Source organism: Loxodonta africana, chromosome 15 (assembly GCF_030014295.1).
Source record: "Loxodonta africana isolate mLoxAfr1 chromosome 15, mLoxAfr1.hap2, whole genome shotgun sequence".
NCBI classification, from domain to species: Eukaryota; Metazoa; Chordata; class Mammalia; order Proboscidea; family Elephantidae; genus Loxodonta; species Loxodonta africana.
Window position 1 is genome coordinate 59,580,234 of NC_087356.1, and position 20,603 is coordinate 59,600,836.

Sequence of the window (20,603 nt, forward strand, 5' to 3'; positions counted from 1 at the left end):
AACTGATGTGGAACTGGACCAAAAGGAACGTCATCAGACAGGGCAGTCAGTAGCCCTTTGGGCTGAACATATATAGCACTCTCAACCTGAAACTGTATTGAAATTGAGGGCGGGGCGGGGAGGGGAAGAGGTGGTTTGATTCTTGCCCTTCGAGAGTTGCTAGTTCAACCAGAAAAGCAGGTCACCTATGCAAGGAAAGAAAGCATTCAAGGAATTGCTTTGCCCAGACTTAGAGGCCTTTAGTCATTAGCAATGAAATTCTGGTGTGTGTGCTGTCTCGAAGAAGTGTGTGTCCCGGAATTCCCATACCGGGCATAGCTTTGAAGTTATGTGCGATAGACAGATATCTATAAGAGTGAATGGCTTGGAAGGGTGGAGGTACAGACAACGGAGATGCAGTCTTCTTGTCCCACCTGTTTACCTCGTGACCTTGGGCAAGCCAAGCCTCAGTTTTTTCATTTATACATGGTGTGGCTTTTATGACCCCTTCCTGTTCTAAAATTCTGGAGCTTAACACACAAAACGAATCATCAGAATAAGCCTACTCTGCTAGCACTTGGCAGCCTTCACATCTGGGAGGAAAGCTGTTGTGTCCCCTTCTGTTTTCTCCACTCCACGCTAAGCAGCCTTGGCTCCCTTGATCTCCCTCACTGCCCTCTCAGTGAAAATTATAGAGGGACATATTTTAGCTAGCAGCGCTATTCAACAGCAAACTGCTTCCTCTAGAAGTAGTAAATCTCCATCCTGGAAGCTAGACTTCCACAGGTCAGGAAGATTTTAGAGAAGGTTCCTCTTTGGGTGGGAAACTGACTGTCTTAGCTATCTAGTGCTGCTACAACAGAAATGCCACACGTGGATGGCTTTAACAAATGGAAGTTTATTCTCTCACAGTCCAGGAGGCTGGAAGTCTGAATTCAGGGCACCAGCTCCAGGGGAAGGCTTTCCCTCTCTATCAGCTCTGGGGGAAGGTCCCTGTCATCAATCTTCACCTGGTCTAGGAGTTTCTCAGGACAGGGACCCCAGGTCCAAAGGATCTGCTCTACTCCCAGCTCTTTCTTGGTGGTGGGAGGTTCCACTCCTCCGTGCTAGCTTCTCTCCTTTGTATCTCGAAAGAGATTGACTCAAGATATAATCTAATACTGTAGATTGTGTCCTGCCTCATTAGCATAACTGCCTCCAATCCTGCTCGTTAGCATCATAGAGGTTAGAGTTTAGAACACACAGAGTAATCACATCAGATGACAAAATGGAGGACAACCACACAATACTGGGAATCATGGCTTAGCCAAGTTGACATACATTTTTGGTAGACACAATTCAATCCATGACATTGACCATGTAACTTCATGGCCCTTTCTAAGATCTGTGATCCTATTAACTGAGAGATCAGGTACTGGTAGGGTAGGTCAGAGAGGTCTTCTAGAAGGAAGTGAGGATGTTTTCTTTTTTCCCTTTGTGCTTTTTTTTTTTAAGACATTTTATTTGTTTTAGGTGAAAGTTTACACAGCAAATTAGTTTCCCATTCAACAGTTCATACACAAATTTTTCCATGACATTGGTTGCTATCCCTGTGATGTGTCAGCACTCTCCCCATTTCCACACTGCCTTCTCCATTTCCATCCATCCAGCTTCCCTGCCCCTCCTTGCCTTCTCATCTTTGCTTTTGATCTCATATAGTTGATTGTTCTAAAAAGCACATTCCTCACGAGTGTTGTGGTTTATTTTATAGGCCAATCTATTATTTGGCTGAGAGGTAACCTCCAGGAGTGGCTTCAGTTCCAGATTAAAAGGGTGTCTTAGGGTGACAGTCTCAGGGGTTCCTCCAGTCCCTATTAGCCCAGTAAGTCTGGTCTTTTTCTATGAATTTGAGTTTTGTTCTACATTTTTATACCATTCTAACCGGGACCTTCTATCATGTTCCTGGTCAGAATAGTCGGTGGTGGTAGCCGGGCACCATCTAGTTCTTCCGGTCTCAGGCTAGAGGAGGCTGTGGTTCATGTGGTGGCCCAGGACTCATTGCTTCCTTGAGTCTTTGGTTTCCTTCACTCTCCTTTGCTCCAGACAGGATGAGACCAGTAGTTGTATCTTAGATGGCCACTCACAAGCTTTTAAAACCCCAGACGCTACTTATCAAACTAGGATGTAGAACATTATCTTTATGAACTATGTTCTGCCAATTACCTTAGATGTCCACAAGACTATAGTCCTGAGCCTTCAAACCCACAAGGTATTTGGATATGTCTGGGAAGTTTCCATAACTGTGTCCCTTATGTGTTCTACTATCTGTATGAATATATATGCAACACATAAAAATATGTATATACAAATGCCACAACTACACCTATATATGCACGTGCCGTACTTCCATACGCTCTCCACACCTGTACAGCATACTATATATCCACCTATGTAACCACTGACAAACTTTTGGTTGTTACTACTGTTGTCACAGAACTGTGTATGTGATAGCATTTATCACAGTTGTCCATCATTCTTGTGTACCTCTCAGTGTCTTCATTTACCTTGGCACGTGGTGCTGACTTCCCCCATACTGTGTATTACCTTTCCCTTCACTAGAATTAACACTTGTCTACTATCCCTGATGGCACAGTGGTTAAGAGCCTGGCTGCTAACCAGAAGGTCGGCAGTTCAAATCTACCACCCACTCTTTAGAAACCTCTTGGGGCAGTTCTGTCCTATAGGGTCGCTATGAGTTGGAAGTGACTCAATGGCAGTGGATTTGATTTTACTGTCTAGTAAGTGATTCTTCCTCTCTCCCCCTCACATCCCTGATAACCATCGAAGAACACTAGGAGGTGAGGATTTAGTAGAATGAAAAAGACCTCAAAGTGGACAAATTTGAATGAGGACACGGGAAGGGCAGTGAAAGGCCGGAGGTGCAGGTGACATGGTGCCACACAGTGACGCAGTCAGCTTCCTCTGCAGCCCAAACAGCACATAGAATATCTGTATAGACATTTTGTCAGTGGGGGGCAGGGTGAAGCTGCTGAGCTCAGGGGCTGGGGGTGAACTTTGGGAGATGGGGCAGAAGTGGGGGGCTTGATGTCTCAGACCTTAATGCCTGAGGTGAGAACTGAGTCTATCATCCACACTTTCCTATGTTACATCCAGATCTAAAAGGTGTTGTGTCAGCCAAAAATGATATCCGTGTGGAGATTGTCCATAAGGAGCCTACCTCTGGCCGGGAAGCTGAAGAGCACCCCACCATTAAACAACTGATGGTAAGAATGCTATTGTATCCCTCATCCCCACCCGGTGAGCCCAGTTCCCTGAACATCCTGGGAAAAGGCTTCCTAGGTGCCCAAGATGCCTCGAAAACCAGAGCATCATTCAAGATGGGCAGCCCCCTTCATAATAGACCAGGCACATACCCTCAGTCAATGAATATTTACTGTGTGCCCGCCATATTGTGCTTGGTGTTCCAGGGGACTCAAGCATCTAAGATGCAGTACCAGCCTCCAAAGACCCTGAGTATTCAGTAGGGAGAGAAGACCTATGTATAAATTGCTGCAACGTGTTGTTGTGTAACATACATCCTACACACATAGATACACAGATTTTATATTCAGCACATGTTACTCCCTCCCCCAAGAACATCTGTAAAAAGCATAGATCCCTTTGCAGGCACTGGATTGTACCTCCAAAGCAAGCTCGTAACTTCTCCAGCAACCTGGAACCTGCTCCTCCTCTTCTTGATCCCCATCGTTGTTGCTCTTAGCTGCTGCGGAGCTGGCACGTACAACGGAACAAAATGTTGCCCGGTCCTGTGTCATCCTTATGATCACTAGCATGCTGGAGTCCATCATTGCGGCCACTGTGCTAATCCACCTCACCGAGGGTCTCCCACACCCTCGTTGGCCCTCGACTTCACCAAACATTCTGTCCTCCTCCAGGGACGGATGCTTCCTGATGACATGTCCGAAGCAAGAGCGTCATACAATGTTCTGTTGTGATCCATAAGGTTTTCATTGGCTAATTTTTCAAAAGATCACCAGGATTTTCCTCCTAGTTTGTCTTAGTCTGGAAGCTCCGTTGAAACCTGTCCACCACGGGTGACCCTGCTGGTACTTGAAATACCAGTGGTATAGCTTCCAGCAACATAGCAACATGCAAGCCACCACATCATGACAAAATGACAGACAGATGGTGATGACCCCCATTACTGGACTCTAATCCACCCAACTGTCCCAGCAGAAACCTAGAAAGAAAACGAGAGGAGACTAGAAAGCCTCTAGTACATACTATGTCATGGCTGTAATACACTGGATTTGTGCAGGCTTCCTTGTGCCTCAGTGCCCTCATCTGTGAAATGGGGATGAAAGTAATAATATACATGGCTATGGTGAGGATTACATGAGTTCCTGCCTGTAAAGAGCTTAGAACACTTTGGCACACAGCAAGTGCTCGATTTTGTTCGTTGCTGTAGAGTCAGCTCCAATTCATGGTGACCCCGTGTACAACAGAACAAAACGTTGCCCAGCCCATACCACTATCACGATCATTGGTATGCTGGGTGGAGTCCATTATTGCAGCCACTGTGTATCCTGAGTGCCTTCCAATCTCAGGGGCTCATCTTCCAACACTATATTGGACAATGTTTTGTTGTGATCCATAAGGTTTCCATCGGCTAATTTTCTGAAGTAGATTGCCAGGACTTTCTTCCTTATCTGCTTTAGTCTGAAAGCTTTACTGAAACCTGTCCACCACGGGTGACCCTGCTGGAATGTGAAATACCGTTGGCATAGCTTCTAGAATCATAGCTGGAAGTGCTCAATGATGCTGGACGTGCTCAATAAATGTTAGCTATTTGTATGGCTCTGAAATGACCTGTCTTCACTAGATGGTGAGCCACTTCCATGCGTCTGCTGACTTGTTCATCCCTGTGTCCCTATGGCCTTACACAGACCCCAGTAGATGCTCTCAAAGGTTTATTGAATTGAACTGACTTTTTCCTCTGCTACTGTGGGTATCCAACTGATACACAGGTCCTGTCAATACACACCTGTGGCCACCTCCACTCCACTGTCACTTCCTCAGTTCAGGTTTCACCATCGCTCATCTGGACTATTACAGCCACCTCCTAACGGGTCTCACCATTCTAGGCTTTTCCTGCTTTACTCAATCCCCCCTCCAGAGTCCAACACAAAGTCTTTCCGAAATGAAAGCTCGACCATCTTACTCTCCTCCTTTAAAGCCTCAGTGCCCCTCCCCACACAGGTCCTGCTGGATAAAGTCCAAATTGCCTAGCATGTCATCAAGGCCCTTCATCGGGAGGTGTCTGCCCACCTTTCTTCCCAGCTTCATCTTCCTGCCAAAACCTCCTGCGCCCCAACCACACCAAAGAACGTGTGATTCCTGGCCTTCACGGCTTTACGAAGGCTGTTCCCTCTGCCTGCTGACTTTGTCTGTGGGATTTTGCATTCTCCTGTAAGAGTCAGCTCAACGGTCACCTCCTCCCAAACGTTCCATGCTTGTCCTCCACTCCTGGCTGAGTTCTGTGCTTTCTGCTCTCTCAGACACTTTGCATGTTCCTCCCTCTAGGGCATTGCTCTTTACAAATCAGCCTCCCCTGCTATCCCACAGCTCCTCAAGGACAAAGGTAACGTCCCTGAGTCTACTCAACGTCTGTTTCCCCCAGGCCTAACATGGTGCCTGATACATAGTAGAGTGTTTAATTTGACAAAAGAGGAAGCCACCCCCTAGACCTAAGAAGAAATGACCGTCTCTGCGGACGAGCTTCATCCAGTCTGACATGGAGGTACTCAGGCTGCCCTTCCGATCGAGTGGGGCTTCAAATTCCCTCCTCTTGGGACATACGGGTTGCCTCTGACTATCTCAGACCGGAGTCCCTGGGTGATGCAGTTAACATGCTCGGCTGCTAAACTTTCGCCTCAGAAGAAAGGCCTGGCAATCTACTTCCAAAAAGTCAGCCTTTGGAAACCCTGTGGGGCACAGTTCTACTCTGACACGTCACGAGTTGGTCACTTGGCTGCAACTGGTCTCCACATCACCCCATCCAAACCCTCAGAAAAGAGCTGGAATCGCTCAGGGGCCAGTGAGGAACTATGGGGATAACTCCAGCAGAAGGGACTTGCCAAGGGCTCCTCCATTTCCCCCACTTCCTTCACTCCCCGCCCTCTGGCCCTCTGTGTGTGGTCAAGGAGAGTCAGCTGAGAAGTTGAATCTGCTGGGAAAGCCCAAGTATTTACAGGAAAATGAGGAAGCAGTATTAGTGTGGAAGTAACAGAATGGAAGCACTTTGGCTGATTCCATGGAACTCAGAAAAGAGACCAGGGAGGCGGGTTGCAAGGGAGAAGAAACAGCTCAGCTCAGGGAGGAGGTGGGAGCCTGGCACAGATCATGTAATTAGCAGAAGTGATAAATGGGAAGCTTGTGTCACAGGATAAGCATCACCGTGGTTATGCAGAGTAATTAATACACCCACTGTGTGCAGGGTATTCTTTGTTTTTCATCTCATGTCTAATTATTATTTTAATTTTCAGTAATTCAGAGCTATGCCACTTCAGTCATTCATTCAATATAAACATAACATTTATAGCTTTATCTCAGGCCCTGTGTTAAAACCAACCAAACCCATTGCCCTCGAGTCAATTCTGACTCATGGAGACCCTGTAAGACAAGGTGGACCTGACCCCATAGGGTTTCCAAGGCTGTAATCTTTACAGAAGCTGACCACCACATCTTTCTACCGCAAAACACTGGTAGGTTCAAACCACCAATCTTTTGGTTAACAGCTAAGAGCTTAACCACTGCACCACCAGGGCTTCTCGGCACTGTGTTAGGCACTGGCAAATCAAAGAACAAAACAATTAAATGTGACTCCATTCAAAAAGCATTTTGACTCATGACCATAACATGCAAAGCATGGTGCTAGGTGTAGCAGGGACCCAAAGATAAACAAGAAGTGATCCTTGCCTCTGGGCTGATGGGCATCCAGTAAAGAAGATAGCTTTTTAGTACATCTAAGTCATTGTTGTGTGTCCCACGTTGCTGGCATCGCACATGTCATTACTCATTGTGGTTCCTTCTTAAGGCCTTCTTTAAACCCTAGCCCTGGATAATGCATTGCCCTGCCAGGAGCCCCACCTGTGTGCAATGGATAAATGCTGTCCTGTAATTAAAGGTCCATCTCTCTGATGAGCACAGATGTATCTTAACCTGATAACCCTGGCCCTTAGCACAATGCCTGGCCTGCAATTCAATAAATACTCAATATATCAGATTGCATCAGCAAAGTGAGCCCTCTGGTGGGGGCACCCTAGTCCAAGGAAAGAAAGTGCGGCCTTGGAGACCTGCCCCCTTGCCTCTGTATCTCTTAGGATGGGGGTTCAGCCACAAAGAGGAGATCCGGAATTTTATCCTGACTCCTTTACCTGCTTCCCGTGGTCCACACAGGGACGGGTAGCGGTGAGGGCGAAGCAACATGGCAATATTTTGTATTCATTTCCCCAACATTGGGGGAAATGGAAGTTTAGGCCTTCTCCCATTCACTCAGCAGCCACTTTTGGGTTGCAGATGGACCGGGGTGAATTCCAACAAGACTCTGTGCTGAAGCAGCTGGAGGTTCTCAAAGAAGAAGAGAAGGAGTTCCAGAACCTGAAGGTAAGAGCAGACCTTGAGGAGACAGGACAGCTGTGGAGTCTGGCCTCAGCTCTGCCTGCCCGAGCCCCAAGTCCATACAGAGCTCAAATAGTGAGGGCAAGTAACAGAAGAGAAAGGGCAGCGCCACCTAAGGGGCAAGCGCCCAAGGTGGGACACTGGCCCCTGCTCTCTCTACCCCAACTGAGAGTACTAAGGTTGGGTTCCCATAATTCTCCGCTCCCACAGCCTCCTCACATTAATTTCCAAATGAAGTATCCATGTTCTGGACAAAACCAAACCATTGAAATCTAATTTTCCAATCACCTTGCACTGCCCTGACATAACAAAACATGCCCATAGGCACCCCCGGCTGTCTGCTGCTCTCCCTTCAGGGCCTTAGCCCTATCTTCTAGTTCCCCACCATGCTAATGCCCCGGCTGTTTCCTGCTGAGGATCCTTGCAGCCCTATTCCACTCCTTCCCGCTGGCTCCTATCCTCCCGTCGTCCCCATCCCTTGGAGCGACAGACAGGAACTGGCTCAGCTCCAGCTACCCCCTGGGTTCAATGCCCAGTAATGCGCCTCCTGCTCTCGCCCCTCCCAGGATCCCACCAACGGCTACTACAGCGTCAACACCTTCAAAGAGCATCACTCAACCCCCACCATCTCGCTGTCCAGCGGCCAGCCGGACCTGCGCCCTGCGGGCAAGCAGCGGGTGCCCACGGGCATGTCCTTCACCAACATCTACAGCACCCTGAGCGGCCAGAGCCGCCTCTACGACTACGGGCAGAGGTTCGTGCTGGGCATGGGCAGCTCGTCCATCGAGCTCTGCGAGCGAGAGTTCCAGAGGGCCTCCCTCAGTGACAGCAGCTCCTTCCTGGACACGCAGTGCGACAGCAGCGTCAGCAGCAGCGGCAAGCAGGACGGCTACGTGCAGTTCGACAAGGCCAGCAAGGCCTCAGCCTCCTCCTCCCACCACTCCCAGTCCTCTTCCCAGAACTCCGACCCCAGCCGGCCCCTGCAGCGGCGGATGCAGACTCACGTCTGAGGGTTGGAGGCCGGGCGAGGCCGGGGGAGGGCAGGAGGAGAAGAGCTGGCACACGGGGTTGGGCACTTTGCAGAGCCCACCCCGGGACAGCCTCCGAGTGCCTCTCCAGCACCCTCCTTCGAAGCTCTGATCAAGCACAACCCGGCCCAGCTACCGTGCACCTGAGGGCAACTGGGCGGAGGAGGCGGCAGGGGGTGTTGTGCTCGGGTGGACGGCCACCCTTCAGCCCCTTGCCAGAGGTCCCTCTACCGCTCCTCCCACGGAACCTCTTGGCAGCTCTAAACTTCGCTTTAATGAAACTGCCGTCCACTCTCCGATCTCCCCGTGGGCTCTCTCTCCCCTTTCTGCCCATAAGCCCCACCCCTGTGTCGGTGCCCCTAGAAAGCCCCGGAAGAAGGGGGCGGGGTGAAGTTCTTCCCAACACTGAGCTGCCCCAGCGATCCCGGCTCCCGCGCTGCCCAGAGCCCCTACCTGGAGGCTGAGAGCCAGAAACGGCCTTGGCCAAAGAAACGTCTCTCACCACCCTGGCCAGCAGCCCGCCCCCAATTTGTTTGGTGTTGTGTGTCTATACCCTTGCAGTTCCGTCTTTGGACTTGATGCCTCTGAACTCTGAGGTGGTGCACTGGGGCGGGGGGTGGGGGGGAAGGAGGGCCAGGCTGAGTACTTGGTGAACGCTTTGCGCACCGCGCCCCTCCTGCGCTGTGTGATCCAGAGCTCCCACCCACCCCTGCTTTGTGGACTCCCCTCCTGACCCACAGCACAAGCGGAGTTAATATAAGAAGTGTGAGAGCTCCTCTGGCCAGGGTTTGTTAAACAGTCACTGGAGAGAGTTTTTGCTGGCAGGTGCAGGGTTGTAGAGTGAGGGGGGGCGTGTCTTAGTCATTAGCGCTGCTGTAACAGAAATACCACAAGTGGGCGGCTTTAACAAACAAATTTATTTTCTCACAGTTTAGAAGGCTAGAAGTCCAAATTCAGGCTGCCGGCTCTAGGGGAAGGCTTTCTCTCTTTCGGCTTTGGAGGAAGATCCTAGTCTTTTTGAGCTTCTGCTCCTAGGTGATCTTCTTGTGGCTTGGCATCTCTCTTCCCCCACCTCTGATTTCTGGCTTGTTTTTTAATCTCTTTTATATCTCAAAAGAGACTGACTCAAGATACATCCTACACTAATTCTTCTCGTTAACGTAACAAAGGCAACGCGTTCCCAAATGGGATTATAACCGTGGGCATAGAGGTTAGGATTTACAACACAAAATTTGGGGGACACAGTTCGATCCATAACAAGGGGAAAGAGGGTCAGGTCTTTAAGGTGATGAGACTCAGCTCGGCTGATGAATCTCAGGGGGCAAAGCTTGACACAAAGAACAATGGTCTGTCTTGTCTTGAGTAAGACTCCAGCAGCAAGAGGGAAATTACACCCACACCTCACCCCTCCTGCTCACCATCTGAGAATAGATGTTAGGACCAGGACTCCAACAAATCCATCCGGTCCTTTGGTTCCTGCAGAGCCAGGGGCAGAACCCAAGAGCTCAAAGTAAGCTTCGGGAACCCAAGGTTCTATGCCTTTTTTGATTCAACTTTCCTATAAGAGGAAAGGCGTTGATAGCTCCGGTTGTGCCAGTAGGGGCTACATACAGAGTCCTGCCCTGTGTGGATGTGTGCGACTCAGAGGATGTGCAAAAACAGGGCTAACCAACCACCTAACTGATGCCAAATACAGCTAATGGGTATAGGAGTCACACTGGGCATCAGAGGGGTCATTCTAGGCCTTCTCTCTCAGCATATTCTGCAGAGGAAGCTCCCTCCATTAGGTATTCAGGGGAGGAGGATCCGTTGAAAGAGCCAAGACCACCAAGCACCCTAGCACTTTAAGATGAGATTCAAGTAATGTTTTTAAAATGATTTCCTTGGGTGGGAAACTTGACATAGTGATGACAGAACGGATGGATAACCAACAACCAGCCTGTTGCCTTCGAATAGATTCTGACTCATAGAGACCTTATAGGACAGAGTAGAACTGCCCCCATAGGGTTTCCAAGGAGCAGGTGGTAGATTCAAACTACCAAGCTCTTAACCACTCTACCACCAGAGCTCCAAATGGATGGATAAAAACAAACAAACCAAACTCGTTGCCACCGAGTCAATTCCGACTCACAGCAACCCGACAGGACAGAGTAGAACTGCCCCATAGAATTTCCAAGAAGCACCTGGTGGATTTGAACTGCTGACCTTTTGGTTAGCAACTATAGCACTTAACCACTACACCACCAGGGTTTCCAATGGATGGATAAACAGGGGCAAATAGAAGTGTTAATTCAGAGGACAGGATTCAAATGGAGATTTGGAATCCAAATTGTTCCTAAGGCTGGAAGGTCCTCATAAGCTTTAGAGCCCCGTCCTCCAACCTTCCTTGGCAGCCCTTACCCATCACAGGAACCTTCCATCACAAGAATCTCATGCTGCTTCTTTCCATACATCAATTCCTTGGATGGGCCCCAACCCACAGCCTCTAAGCATAGCCTTTATAGCCCCTCCACTCAGAGCAGTTTTGTGCTCCCACCATATTTCCTACTGCTTCAAAATTCCCGAGTTCTCTAGGCATCTTCCTTGCCAGGCCCCAAGATGAGGGTGTAGAAACTAATGAGAAATGTTAAGAGTACATCCAAAGTCCACAGCATGCTTCTGGCCAGGATACTGACCTCTGGCTTTTCGAGGCGAGTCTTGACAAGCTTGCCTTCTTCCCATATATGCGTTCCCTTTTCAGAAAAGCCCGTGGTGGGTGGCACAACTGATTTCTGGTCAACTAACCTAAAGGGGACCGGTTCGAACCCACCCAGCGGCACCACAGAAGAAAGGCCCAGTAATCTGCTCCTGTAAAGACTACAGCCAAGAAAACCTTATGGAGCAGATCTACTCTGTAACACATGGGGTCACCATAGTTGAAATCAATTCAACAGCAACGGGTTTGGTTTTTTTTTTTAACAGGGAAAAAGGACCCAAGGCCATATGCAAAATGCCATGGTGTGCCAGAATAAGGACAAGATGCCTTGAGAGGATTTGCCTGTTGATTTCTCCTGTTTTTCCCCACCTTGGAGATGGGAGAAAGATCTACCTCCTAGTCCCACCCATCACCTCACTACAACCTCCCCCACCCCACTCCCACACATGCTTGTCTCTCATAAGAGGGTGGAGGTACCCATTCTTTCCTGGAACCCAAGATTATGGCATATAAGAACCAGAAGGGCAGAAAAGAAATCTGTTCTCCTGTAGAGCGGAATGCACCCTTCTCCCCACTGTGATCCGAGCACTCCCAGGGGCAGGATGTGGACTGAAAGGCTGAGCAGGAACCACCGGGTCAGCTGCAATCAAAGCTTGGGCTACGCGGTGCCCACGTCCTAAGCTCGCTCCAATATACAGCTGCAGCACAGACTTGGTGAAGAAGGGGTCGGAGTGACAAACAAGGTCTTGGTGGGAGGGAAGAACAGAGGGAAACCTTAGGATGACCTGGGAGCTCCAGAGCAAGCACTGTGGTGTTGAGAGTATCCTGGCCTGAGCTCCACGCATCCCTCCGTTGTCTCCAGCCCTACTCACTTCTCAGGAAGGCTCAGAGATGCAGAGGAACTGGTGTTAAACAAAAAGACCCCGTAGATGACTAAGAATTTCCTGAAATAATTGCTTTACGTTTGTAGTCTTATTTAATCCTCGCGATTCGATTTTACCAAGTGTCACCATTTTACAGATGAGGGTGTGAGGCTTAAAGAAGCCAGAAGACTTGCCCAAGGTCACAGAGCTAACAAGCAGCAAACATGAGGTTTAAATACACATTCTTGGCACTCCAAATGTCTCATCGTACAGTGCCAACTCAAACCACTTTTATCCTAGAGTGTGAGTGAAAACAGCGGATGGTAAAGGCCACCTGCCAGCACCCATTCTGGGGCAGGCTGAGTAAGGACAAGCTACACTTCCACCATAAGTCCCGAAATGACCTGGAAAGACCACGACTCCCTGGGAAACAAAGCTATTCTGTGTATCAAACCACCCCCACCCCACCAAGGCCAGTATCCAGTTCTCTGAAAGCTTTAAACTTCATTATTGGCTCAGAGCTACTGGATGGAAGCCCAGTTTCTAATTCTCAGACTTCCTATCAGTCTGGAAAGGCCAGGGTTATTTCTACCACCTCGTCAACTTTCATGGCTGAGGAAGTTCTCCCACAGAAAGAGCTGAAATACCACATCATACCCCTGTGTGACCAAGCCTATTTACACAAGTCCTACAAAGGAATAGGCCTCAAAGATGCCCTGGAACTTCCTGAATGGAAAGGACCCAAAGAAATGAAGACAAACAAGAGGCAGTCCTTGGGAGACTTCTCAGAACAGGAGGAAAGGAGCCAGAAGGAATTCCATGTCTCACTTCCTGGAAGGGGAGCTAAACACTGCTTATGGCATTTGCTGCTACTGAATCACAACCCCTCGTACAACAGAATGAAATGTTACCCGGTCCTGCACCATCTTCACCGTCGTTGGTATGCTCAAATCCATTAGTGTGGCCACTGTGTTTTTTGAGTGCCTTCCAGCCTAGGGCATTCATCTCCCAGCACTACACTGGACAAAATTCTTTTGTAATCTATAGGGTTTCTCTTGCTTAATTTTGGGCAGTAGAACTCCAGGCCTTTCTTCCTAGTCCATCTTAGTCTGGAAGCCCTGCTGAAACCTGCCCACCATGGATAACACTGCTGGTATTTGAAATACCAGTGGCATAGCTTCCAGCATCACAGTAACACAAAAGCCACCACAGTACAACAAAGTGACAGACACCCTATAAAATAAACTATTAATATAAAAGCATACATATTTAACCAAGATGGACTGACACAGTGGCTGCAACAATGGGCTCAAACACAGCACCAATTGTGAGGAGGTACACAGGGTTGGCTGTGAGTCAGAAGCGACTCCATGGCACCTAACAACGACATCTTAATCTGCATAGAGATATTCATTTAAAATACCACTTGGCATGCCAGTTTCAAGTAGCATAAACATTTAGACGGAGACCAATGACATCTGAACTGAATCTTGAGTTTTACTTCCCCTTTAAGAAAAAAAAAAAATTTTTTTTTTTTTTGTTAAGAAGGCCTTTTAAAAGCCTGTTATCTAAGTTGTTTGTAGGAGACTTAACCACAAACCAGCCATTTGCAGCTTTAGCACCAGTCTTTGAGAGCACTGATAAAGAACCCTCTCCCGCCCCATAGTGAGAGTTGCTTCTCATTTCCAGTAAGACTTCAATCACCTTTTCCCTGCCTTCTTGATAGGTTTCAATCTTCCTATGAGTCAGAATCGACTGGATGGCAACGGGTTATCCAAGTCATAAATGGGAAGATGGGAAAATTTCAAGCTACTCTTCTTTCTAAAAATAAGGATTTGTTTTCTTAGATGAACAGATTTTTGTTGTGGGGGTAGGAGGACCATCAGTTCTTTGCCTCTCTAACTGCTGTACTTCCTTGGTCATCTCCCACCCTCCTTCTCACTAATGGCTAGGTTAGGTCTGAAAGCTTTCATTACTACAAGTCTTTAAAAGGCCTTTTGTGAACATACAGGGGTCACAAGATACATTGTTGACTTGTAGTCTACACCCCTGGTTCCCTGTTTGCCTTTGCCAGTATCTGTCTGCCACTCCATGTTCCCAGTTCTCCTCTCTGAGACCATCCACTCAGCCCACCCACATGGACATCCTCAAGCCCTGGCTTGAAAGCTTCCCTGAACTGCCTGATCGGGGAGCCCAGGACACCCAAAAGCATCTCCTTCTGATGCTTCTAAACCTTATGGCCCTTGAAAATACGGCAGAATGCTCTGAGAATGTTCAAATAATGCTCCTTTATGACTGCCTTCTTTGCGGCAAATTTAAAGTACTAATGTTCAAAGAAAGAGAAAGTAAGTGAAGTCTCAGGAAACATTTTCGGGTGGAGGGAGAATTGGGGCCTTCATTAGGCGGAGCTTCTCTGAAACCTACCCAATTGTGCAAAAGTGAAAGGGCTCCTCTGGATAAAAGTTGAATAGAGGAAGGGATACATCCCCTGAAGGTCATCCCCAATTGGGGAAAGACAAGTACCGAACCAACATCAAACCCGTCGGATCGATTCCGACTCACAGCAACCCTGTTGGACCGAGTAGAACTGCCCCATAGAGTTTCCAAGGAGCGCCTGGTGGATTTGACTGCCAACCTTATGGTTAGTTGTGGCTCTTAACCACCACACCACCAGAAGACAAGGACAGAGGGACTAAATTAACGATACCCCCTTTACCACCTTCACAAGGAAATTAAAGGGCCAGGGCCCTGCTGCCACTGACTAGAAAAACTGTGACACTAACAGGCACTGCACTGGGAGAAATACTAATTAGAGAAGGCAGCAGAGAGACTGTGATATAGGTAAGGATTCAGGACTTCTGAAACAGAATTTTCGGGTAAGCACCTCCTGTCCGATCTTTAATTCTAAAGGTTTCTCTAGCCATTCTGCCATGCGAGGGATCCGTTGATGGAGCATAAATCCACAGAGGAAAAAAAAAAACAGGACTGGAGGGAATCTCCCTACCAGACTTTAACTTGTACTCTTGTGATTTTTTTTCTCACCTAGAGAAGCTGTATGCATAATGAGGAAAAAAACACATTTTTGAGCAAGGAGGGCACTTAGGTGTGAAAGTTGGTAGTATTTTAGGAAGCCTCAGAACAATAGATTGTTCTGGAATAGTTTATTCAGTAATTCTAACTTCAGTTCTCTAGGGTTGCTTCAACATCTGAGCCTTCTCTCACTCCGTCCACCTAACTCTACCCTCCCAGTCTCACAAGGCTTTTGAGAGGAAGCTATGGCTCTGTTGAATGGATGGGTGTAATTTAAATTGTCAGCATTCCCTGGAAACCTGAAATGGTGTAAGAAATGCCTCCCAAAGTTTATTTTTCCCTAAAAAGTTCTGTCAAGCCCTTCTGCACTATCCCTCTGGGACAGGACTATGTCTCTCCCGCTTGCTCCCAGCTCTCTGCCGTCTGTTTAAGAAGTAGAATCTTCCAGTATATTTGGGCTTCTCCTCACTCTGACATCTAACAAGACTCAAGCTCCATCTCTCCCGCCCTATGTCTTGAATGAAGAAGCCCAAAGATCTCTAACAAGAAAATTAAACCCGTCGAGAAAAAACTGGACAGGAAAACTGGCTGTCACCACACACACACCTCCTTAAACTTGTAAATTGGAAAAAAGATTTGATTTCCTGGAACCACATTGGGTGCAAAACCATGGGAATGCTCCGAACAGTTTTCTGAAGCTTAATAAAAGAGTTTTATTAAGACATACAAAGATCAGAGGGTTTAGAAGAGAGCTGACCAACTCTGAGGTTTAACTTCCCTACCTTAGTTTAGAACCTCCTGTGGTATACTGCATGCCATAGAAGTGAATAATGTCTCCCAAGAAACCACTTTCTCTAAGAACCCCTAAAGGTGTCTGAGTTCAACTTGAATGCCACTGCTAGAGAGTAGCTGGAACTCACTGCTTGTTCACGGTTCAAAGCCTGCATTTCACGATGTCTTACCTTCCCCTACTTAGCTTGTGGGTGATTTGAAGACAAAGACTTCTCTGTAACTAGCCATGATACTCAGTACCTGGGCAATATCTGGGCAAGTTTTTGGCCCTACCGATGTCCCTCACAAGCTTCATACACTTTCCGGTAATTTCTATTATGCAAGGCAGCTTTTCGATCTAATATTTATATCATACTTTACAAAATGTTTTTACACCCATATTCCCATTCGATCCTTAAAATGTCGTTGTGCTATAAGCCTGCATAATCACCTTTTACACATAGCGAAGCAGAGGTTTACCCGCTCGTTAAATGACAGGACAGGCAATAGAACCTACAATCCTGCCACTGGATTATCGCGTGGACTACACCCTACTGCCTCACAGAACTGTTTCCAAGCTCCAATTTTTTGTAGGCTAGGCAGTCTTTGGGGGAAAGCACTGGATGTACATATGTCCTCCGAAAGTGTAAATAAAAACCTGAAGTGTCCAAACTTAAGGCACACTATGTGATGTGAATATAGTTGTTGCTGTTGAGTCGATTTTGACTCATAGCAACCCCATGTGTTACAGGGTAGAACTGCCCCATAGGGTTTTCTTGGCTCTAATATCTTAAGGGAAGCAGGTTGCCAGGCCTTTTCTTCCACAGCACTGCTGGGTGGGTTGAACCGCCAACCGTTAGGTTAGCAGTCAGTCCAGTGGAAACCTTTTTTCACCATCTATTTAAATTTCTCTTCCTGGGGCTAGGTAAAAAAATCTTGTCTGGCCCAGCAAAGTGGAGGAGCTGGGGAGTCACCTCACTGCTCCAGCGCTCAGTTTCCCCCTCTGTGGAACTGGGTGGGACTACCGGTGTATTAAATGGGTTAGATGGCGATTAGAGATCTCTTTCGCTCCACTCCCTGCTAATCTAAATCGGTTTCACTCCCGGGCCCCGGATGGGCATTCGAACCAGGTTACGTGAAGGAGGCCCCACAGGCATTCTGAAGACTGGCTCTAAACACTGGCTGGGACACACAGCGCGCACGGCGTGGGCACCGCGGGCAGGGGGCGAGGATCCCCGCAGCCGCCCCACTCGGACAGCGGGGAACCGCGGGCCGTCAGGGCCCTCCCGCTGCAGCCGTCGCCAGGCCCTGGGCCGGTTACCAGGGAGGTGCGCGCCGCGGACTAGCCGGGGCCAGGTCAGCGCCCCAAGGCCTCCGGCAAGCAGCCGCCTAAGGCGCGGAGCTCTGGACGGCCCCGCAGCGTTGCTGCAGCCGCCCCCGGCCGCCCGGAAGGCGCATGCGTGGCCGCGGGCCGCCGCTAGAGGGGGGCGAGCCGGGAACTGCCCATGCGCCTAATTAACACCTCTCAAGGGCACTGGGCGATTAGCATGGATTTTACACCGAGGCTGGAGGGTTGAAAGAGGCTCAGGAGATCGCCCTGGAGTCTGGACTCGTAGAACACTGGTTCTGGGTGCTTGTTAAAATTCCAGATTCCCGAGCCCCATCCCCAAGGGACCTGGGTAAGGCCCAGGGATCTCCGTTCTTAATCACAGCAGATAATTCTGATACAAGTGGTCTTCACTGGCTGGCCCCGTCTTGTTGCCAGGACTGTCGAAACTGGAGCACAGAAGCAGAGAAATGATTGGCTCAAGGTCTTGTGGCATGAAGTGGCAGAGCCTGATTTCTTGTCTCACATGCTAACCGCCCCCCCCCCCACCTTCCCCCGTTTTATATATCCCATTGCCTCATTTTCCGAGCAGGGCTTAATCAGTACCAGGCAGGCCGGCAGGCAGTTTTTTCACACTGTAACTGAAGCATTTAAGTCCTGTTCCCAGTACACTCAAGGACCCCATCCAACAATTCCACATCCAAGCTCCACTCCCAGCTTTGACCCTTCCCCAGGATTGCCTTAATCTGTCCAGGGGTTGGGGTAGGCTAGAGGAAGCTGTGCCCACCCCCTGAGCCAACAACAGCTGATTTGGGCGCACACACCCTCAGATCCTCCCTGGATGTGATCATGAAGGACTCTTGAATACATGGTATCACTGCAGAATCCAACAAGAATGTCAAATGTTCCTTTGGCTACATGCATGTCTGTGGATTTTGGGGGGTGTGACCCACCCAAGTGTGTTGGATTCTGGCTCATTCACTGATGGGCAGTGGCCCTAGTCCGGGACAGCTGGGTCATATATGCAGTCACATCCAAGGGGCTGGCTGGGGAAAGGGATACTCCCTTGCACACCCTTGCGAGAAGCAGCTGGGAAAGCATCAAGGGTAAGGAGAGCCAAGATCTCCTACAACACTGCCAACCCTGCTGGAGCCAGCCACGTTCCTCCCTAGGACAAAGCCTTGGAAAACAAAGCCTGCCTGTGGAGGGGAGGGGGCTCAAGGCTGCAGAAGCTTGGGCCCTATTTGCTTTCAGGGTCCCCCCAGGTCTGGGAAGACAGCAGCTAGCAAAGTAATTCTGCAGGTTTCCTAAAGAACCGGCAGTTCCACGCCCTGGGCTGGTCATTATGGCCATTCTGTGGGATGAGGCTGGGTGTTCTCAAGGCCCTCCAACACTCCATCTACAACCATGCCATCTCCCTCTGTCCCACCCAAATCACCGCCCTTTTTTATCTGTCCTGCCCCAGCCTGGCTGTCTGAAAACCTCAAGGCTGCAACTCTTTCTGAGAAAGCTAGGAACACAGCCGCGAGACCCATTCCCCATGGGGGACTTCCAACTCTCCTTCCTGGCTCCAGACGTAAAGGAACAGCTGTGGGGGTGGCAGGCAGCCCAGTTGGCGGCTAAGCAGAGCCTGGGAAGATGGACAACGAAGGGGCAGGAGAAGGAAGCAGGCTGAGAGCAGGGCTGTTAGGATTCTAGAGACCTGGGAAGGGAACCATGCCATCCCTCGGCCTGGCAACTGGCTGACAGGACTTGCCAAACCTCTCAGACGCAGCCTTGCAGCCCTACCCACTCCAATCCTGGCAGCCCGGGCTCCTGGCAGGGACTTGCATAAACTCCATTTTATGATTCCCACTTAATCTGGGAAGGGAAACTTGGCTTCCTTTGTCCAACCCCACCCCTGTCCTCAAAACACATACCTCCCAGCATTCAATTTCAGTAACTGAAGACTGGAGAGGGAGAGACGAAGGAAGTGGAGAGCGGGCTCAGCCACTCCCATCTTACATCCTGCTGCCTCCTCGTGGCCCGGAGGTAAACCAGGATGCAGGGAGCCAGGTGGGCATTTGGCAGGCAGGGCTGTCGTGGGCACCATGGGTCATAATGCCAGGGTGATAATGCACCACTTGGCACCAGGCACTGTAGTCAATAAAGATTTGTTCCCTACATGACCATTCCCTGGACCCTGCTCAGGGCCCCACTGCCAGGAGAGGGGCCCCCTACTGTATCCGTGTTCGTGTCCTCATCACCCTGCCGGGAACACAGGGCACCATGACTGCGTTTTTAGGAAAAATAGTTTAATGGCAGGTTTGAAACCTCTTCTAGATAGGGCCCCCTTCTCCATAGAACCCCCCACTAAGGCTCTTCCCATACCTGCTGGGAGGTCGCAGCCCCTCTGGAGGGCCCCTGCCCCTCCTGACTCCCCCATCCTGCTGGGAGGCCTGCTCTGGGTCTCGGTCCTCATGGGCCATCACGTGTGTTTTTATAAAAAGTGAGCACAACAGTGTGCTATGCCCCTTTCCCGGATGTCATGGGACCAGCCCACAGCACCTTCTACCCCTTAATTAAATAGCCCGTTAAATAATTTCTCGGAGCTGGCAGACGGGATGCCACAGCAATAAGCCCTGTCCTGGGGCAGCTCCCACAGGCCCAGTGCCTCCACCCTGACTACATCTGGGCTATACAAGAGCAGCCCAGAGCACAGCTGCCTCTCAGCCCTGGCCAGTCCCAGGACCTTCTCCCCAGACAGGGGGAGGTGAGTCCAAGTGGATCACGCTGGCACCGGGCACCCCAACAGCCATGGATGAGGGGTCTTTCGCAGCACAGTGGGCAGACCAATGGGTACAGCTCTTGCCCAAGTCAGAAGTAAGTGAGGTTCTTGATGACTCCGATTTCTAGCATCCGCTTGATGGCCAGTGCCTCCTGGGAGACATTGTGGCCTGACCCCTGTGGGAGAGCCAAGGAAGCAAACTCAGGGACGCCAATGATCTCTCCACCCCCAGGAAAGTCTCCTTTCCCCTCCCTAGCGCTTCTGGAAACGCCTTCCCCATACTGCCTCTTAGAAGGAAGATATGGTGTGGCTAGATATGGAAGACCGTGCTCTGGTAGTCCATATGCCTTGGTTCTAGTTCTGACTCTCTGAATGACCTCACCATGAGCCACCTGACCCCTGGCACACCCTAACTCACCCAATGTTCCCCTGATTTCTGGTCCCCAGGTCCACCCACCCCACC

At 49.5% G+C, this 20,603-nt stretch overlaps 2 protein-coding genes across 9 annotated transcripts in view; one reads left to right on the forward strand and one right to left on the reverse strand.

Annotated features, from left to right (window-relative positions):
• The window catches only part of KIRREL3 (kirre like nephrin family adhesion molecule 3), a 174,341-nt gene extending 164,880 nt beyond the window's left edge, over positions 1–9,461 (forward strand). Inside the window, exons 16-18 of the mRNA XM_064268310.1 lie at positions 3,133–3,242; positions 7,558–7,644; positions 8,226–9,461. Coding sequence (XP_064124380.1) covers positions 3,133–3,242; positions 7,558–7,644; positions 8,226–8,669 — 641 coding nt within the window. The 3' untranslated portion in view covers positions 8,670–9,461. The remainder of the gene's footprint in view (positions 1–3,132; positions 3,243–7,557; positions 7,645–8,225) is intronic.
• An 8,470-nt stretch (positions 9,462–17,931) lies between these two features.
• The window catches only part of ST3GAL4 (ST3 beta-galactoside alpha-2,3-sialyltransferase 4), a 63,883-nt gene continuing 61,211 nt past the window's right edge, over positions 17,932–20,603 (reverse strand). For 4 of the 8 annotated variants that reach the window (XM_010597133.3, XM_010597132.3, XM_023557063.2 and 1 more), the window contains exon 10: positions 17,932–20,316. In XM_010597133.3, the coding sequence (XP_010595435.1) occupies positions 20,230–20,316 (87 nt within the window). In that variant the 3' untranslated portion in view covers positions 17,932–20,229. The remainder of the gene's footprint in view (positions 20,317–20,603) is intronic. The other 4 variants (XM_003417475.4, XM_010597131.3, XM_023557061.2 and 1 more) reach the window with 1 other exon arrangement.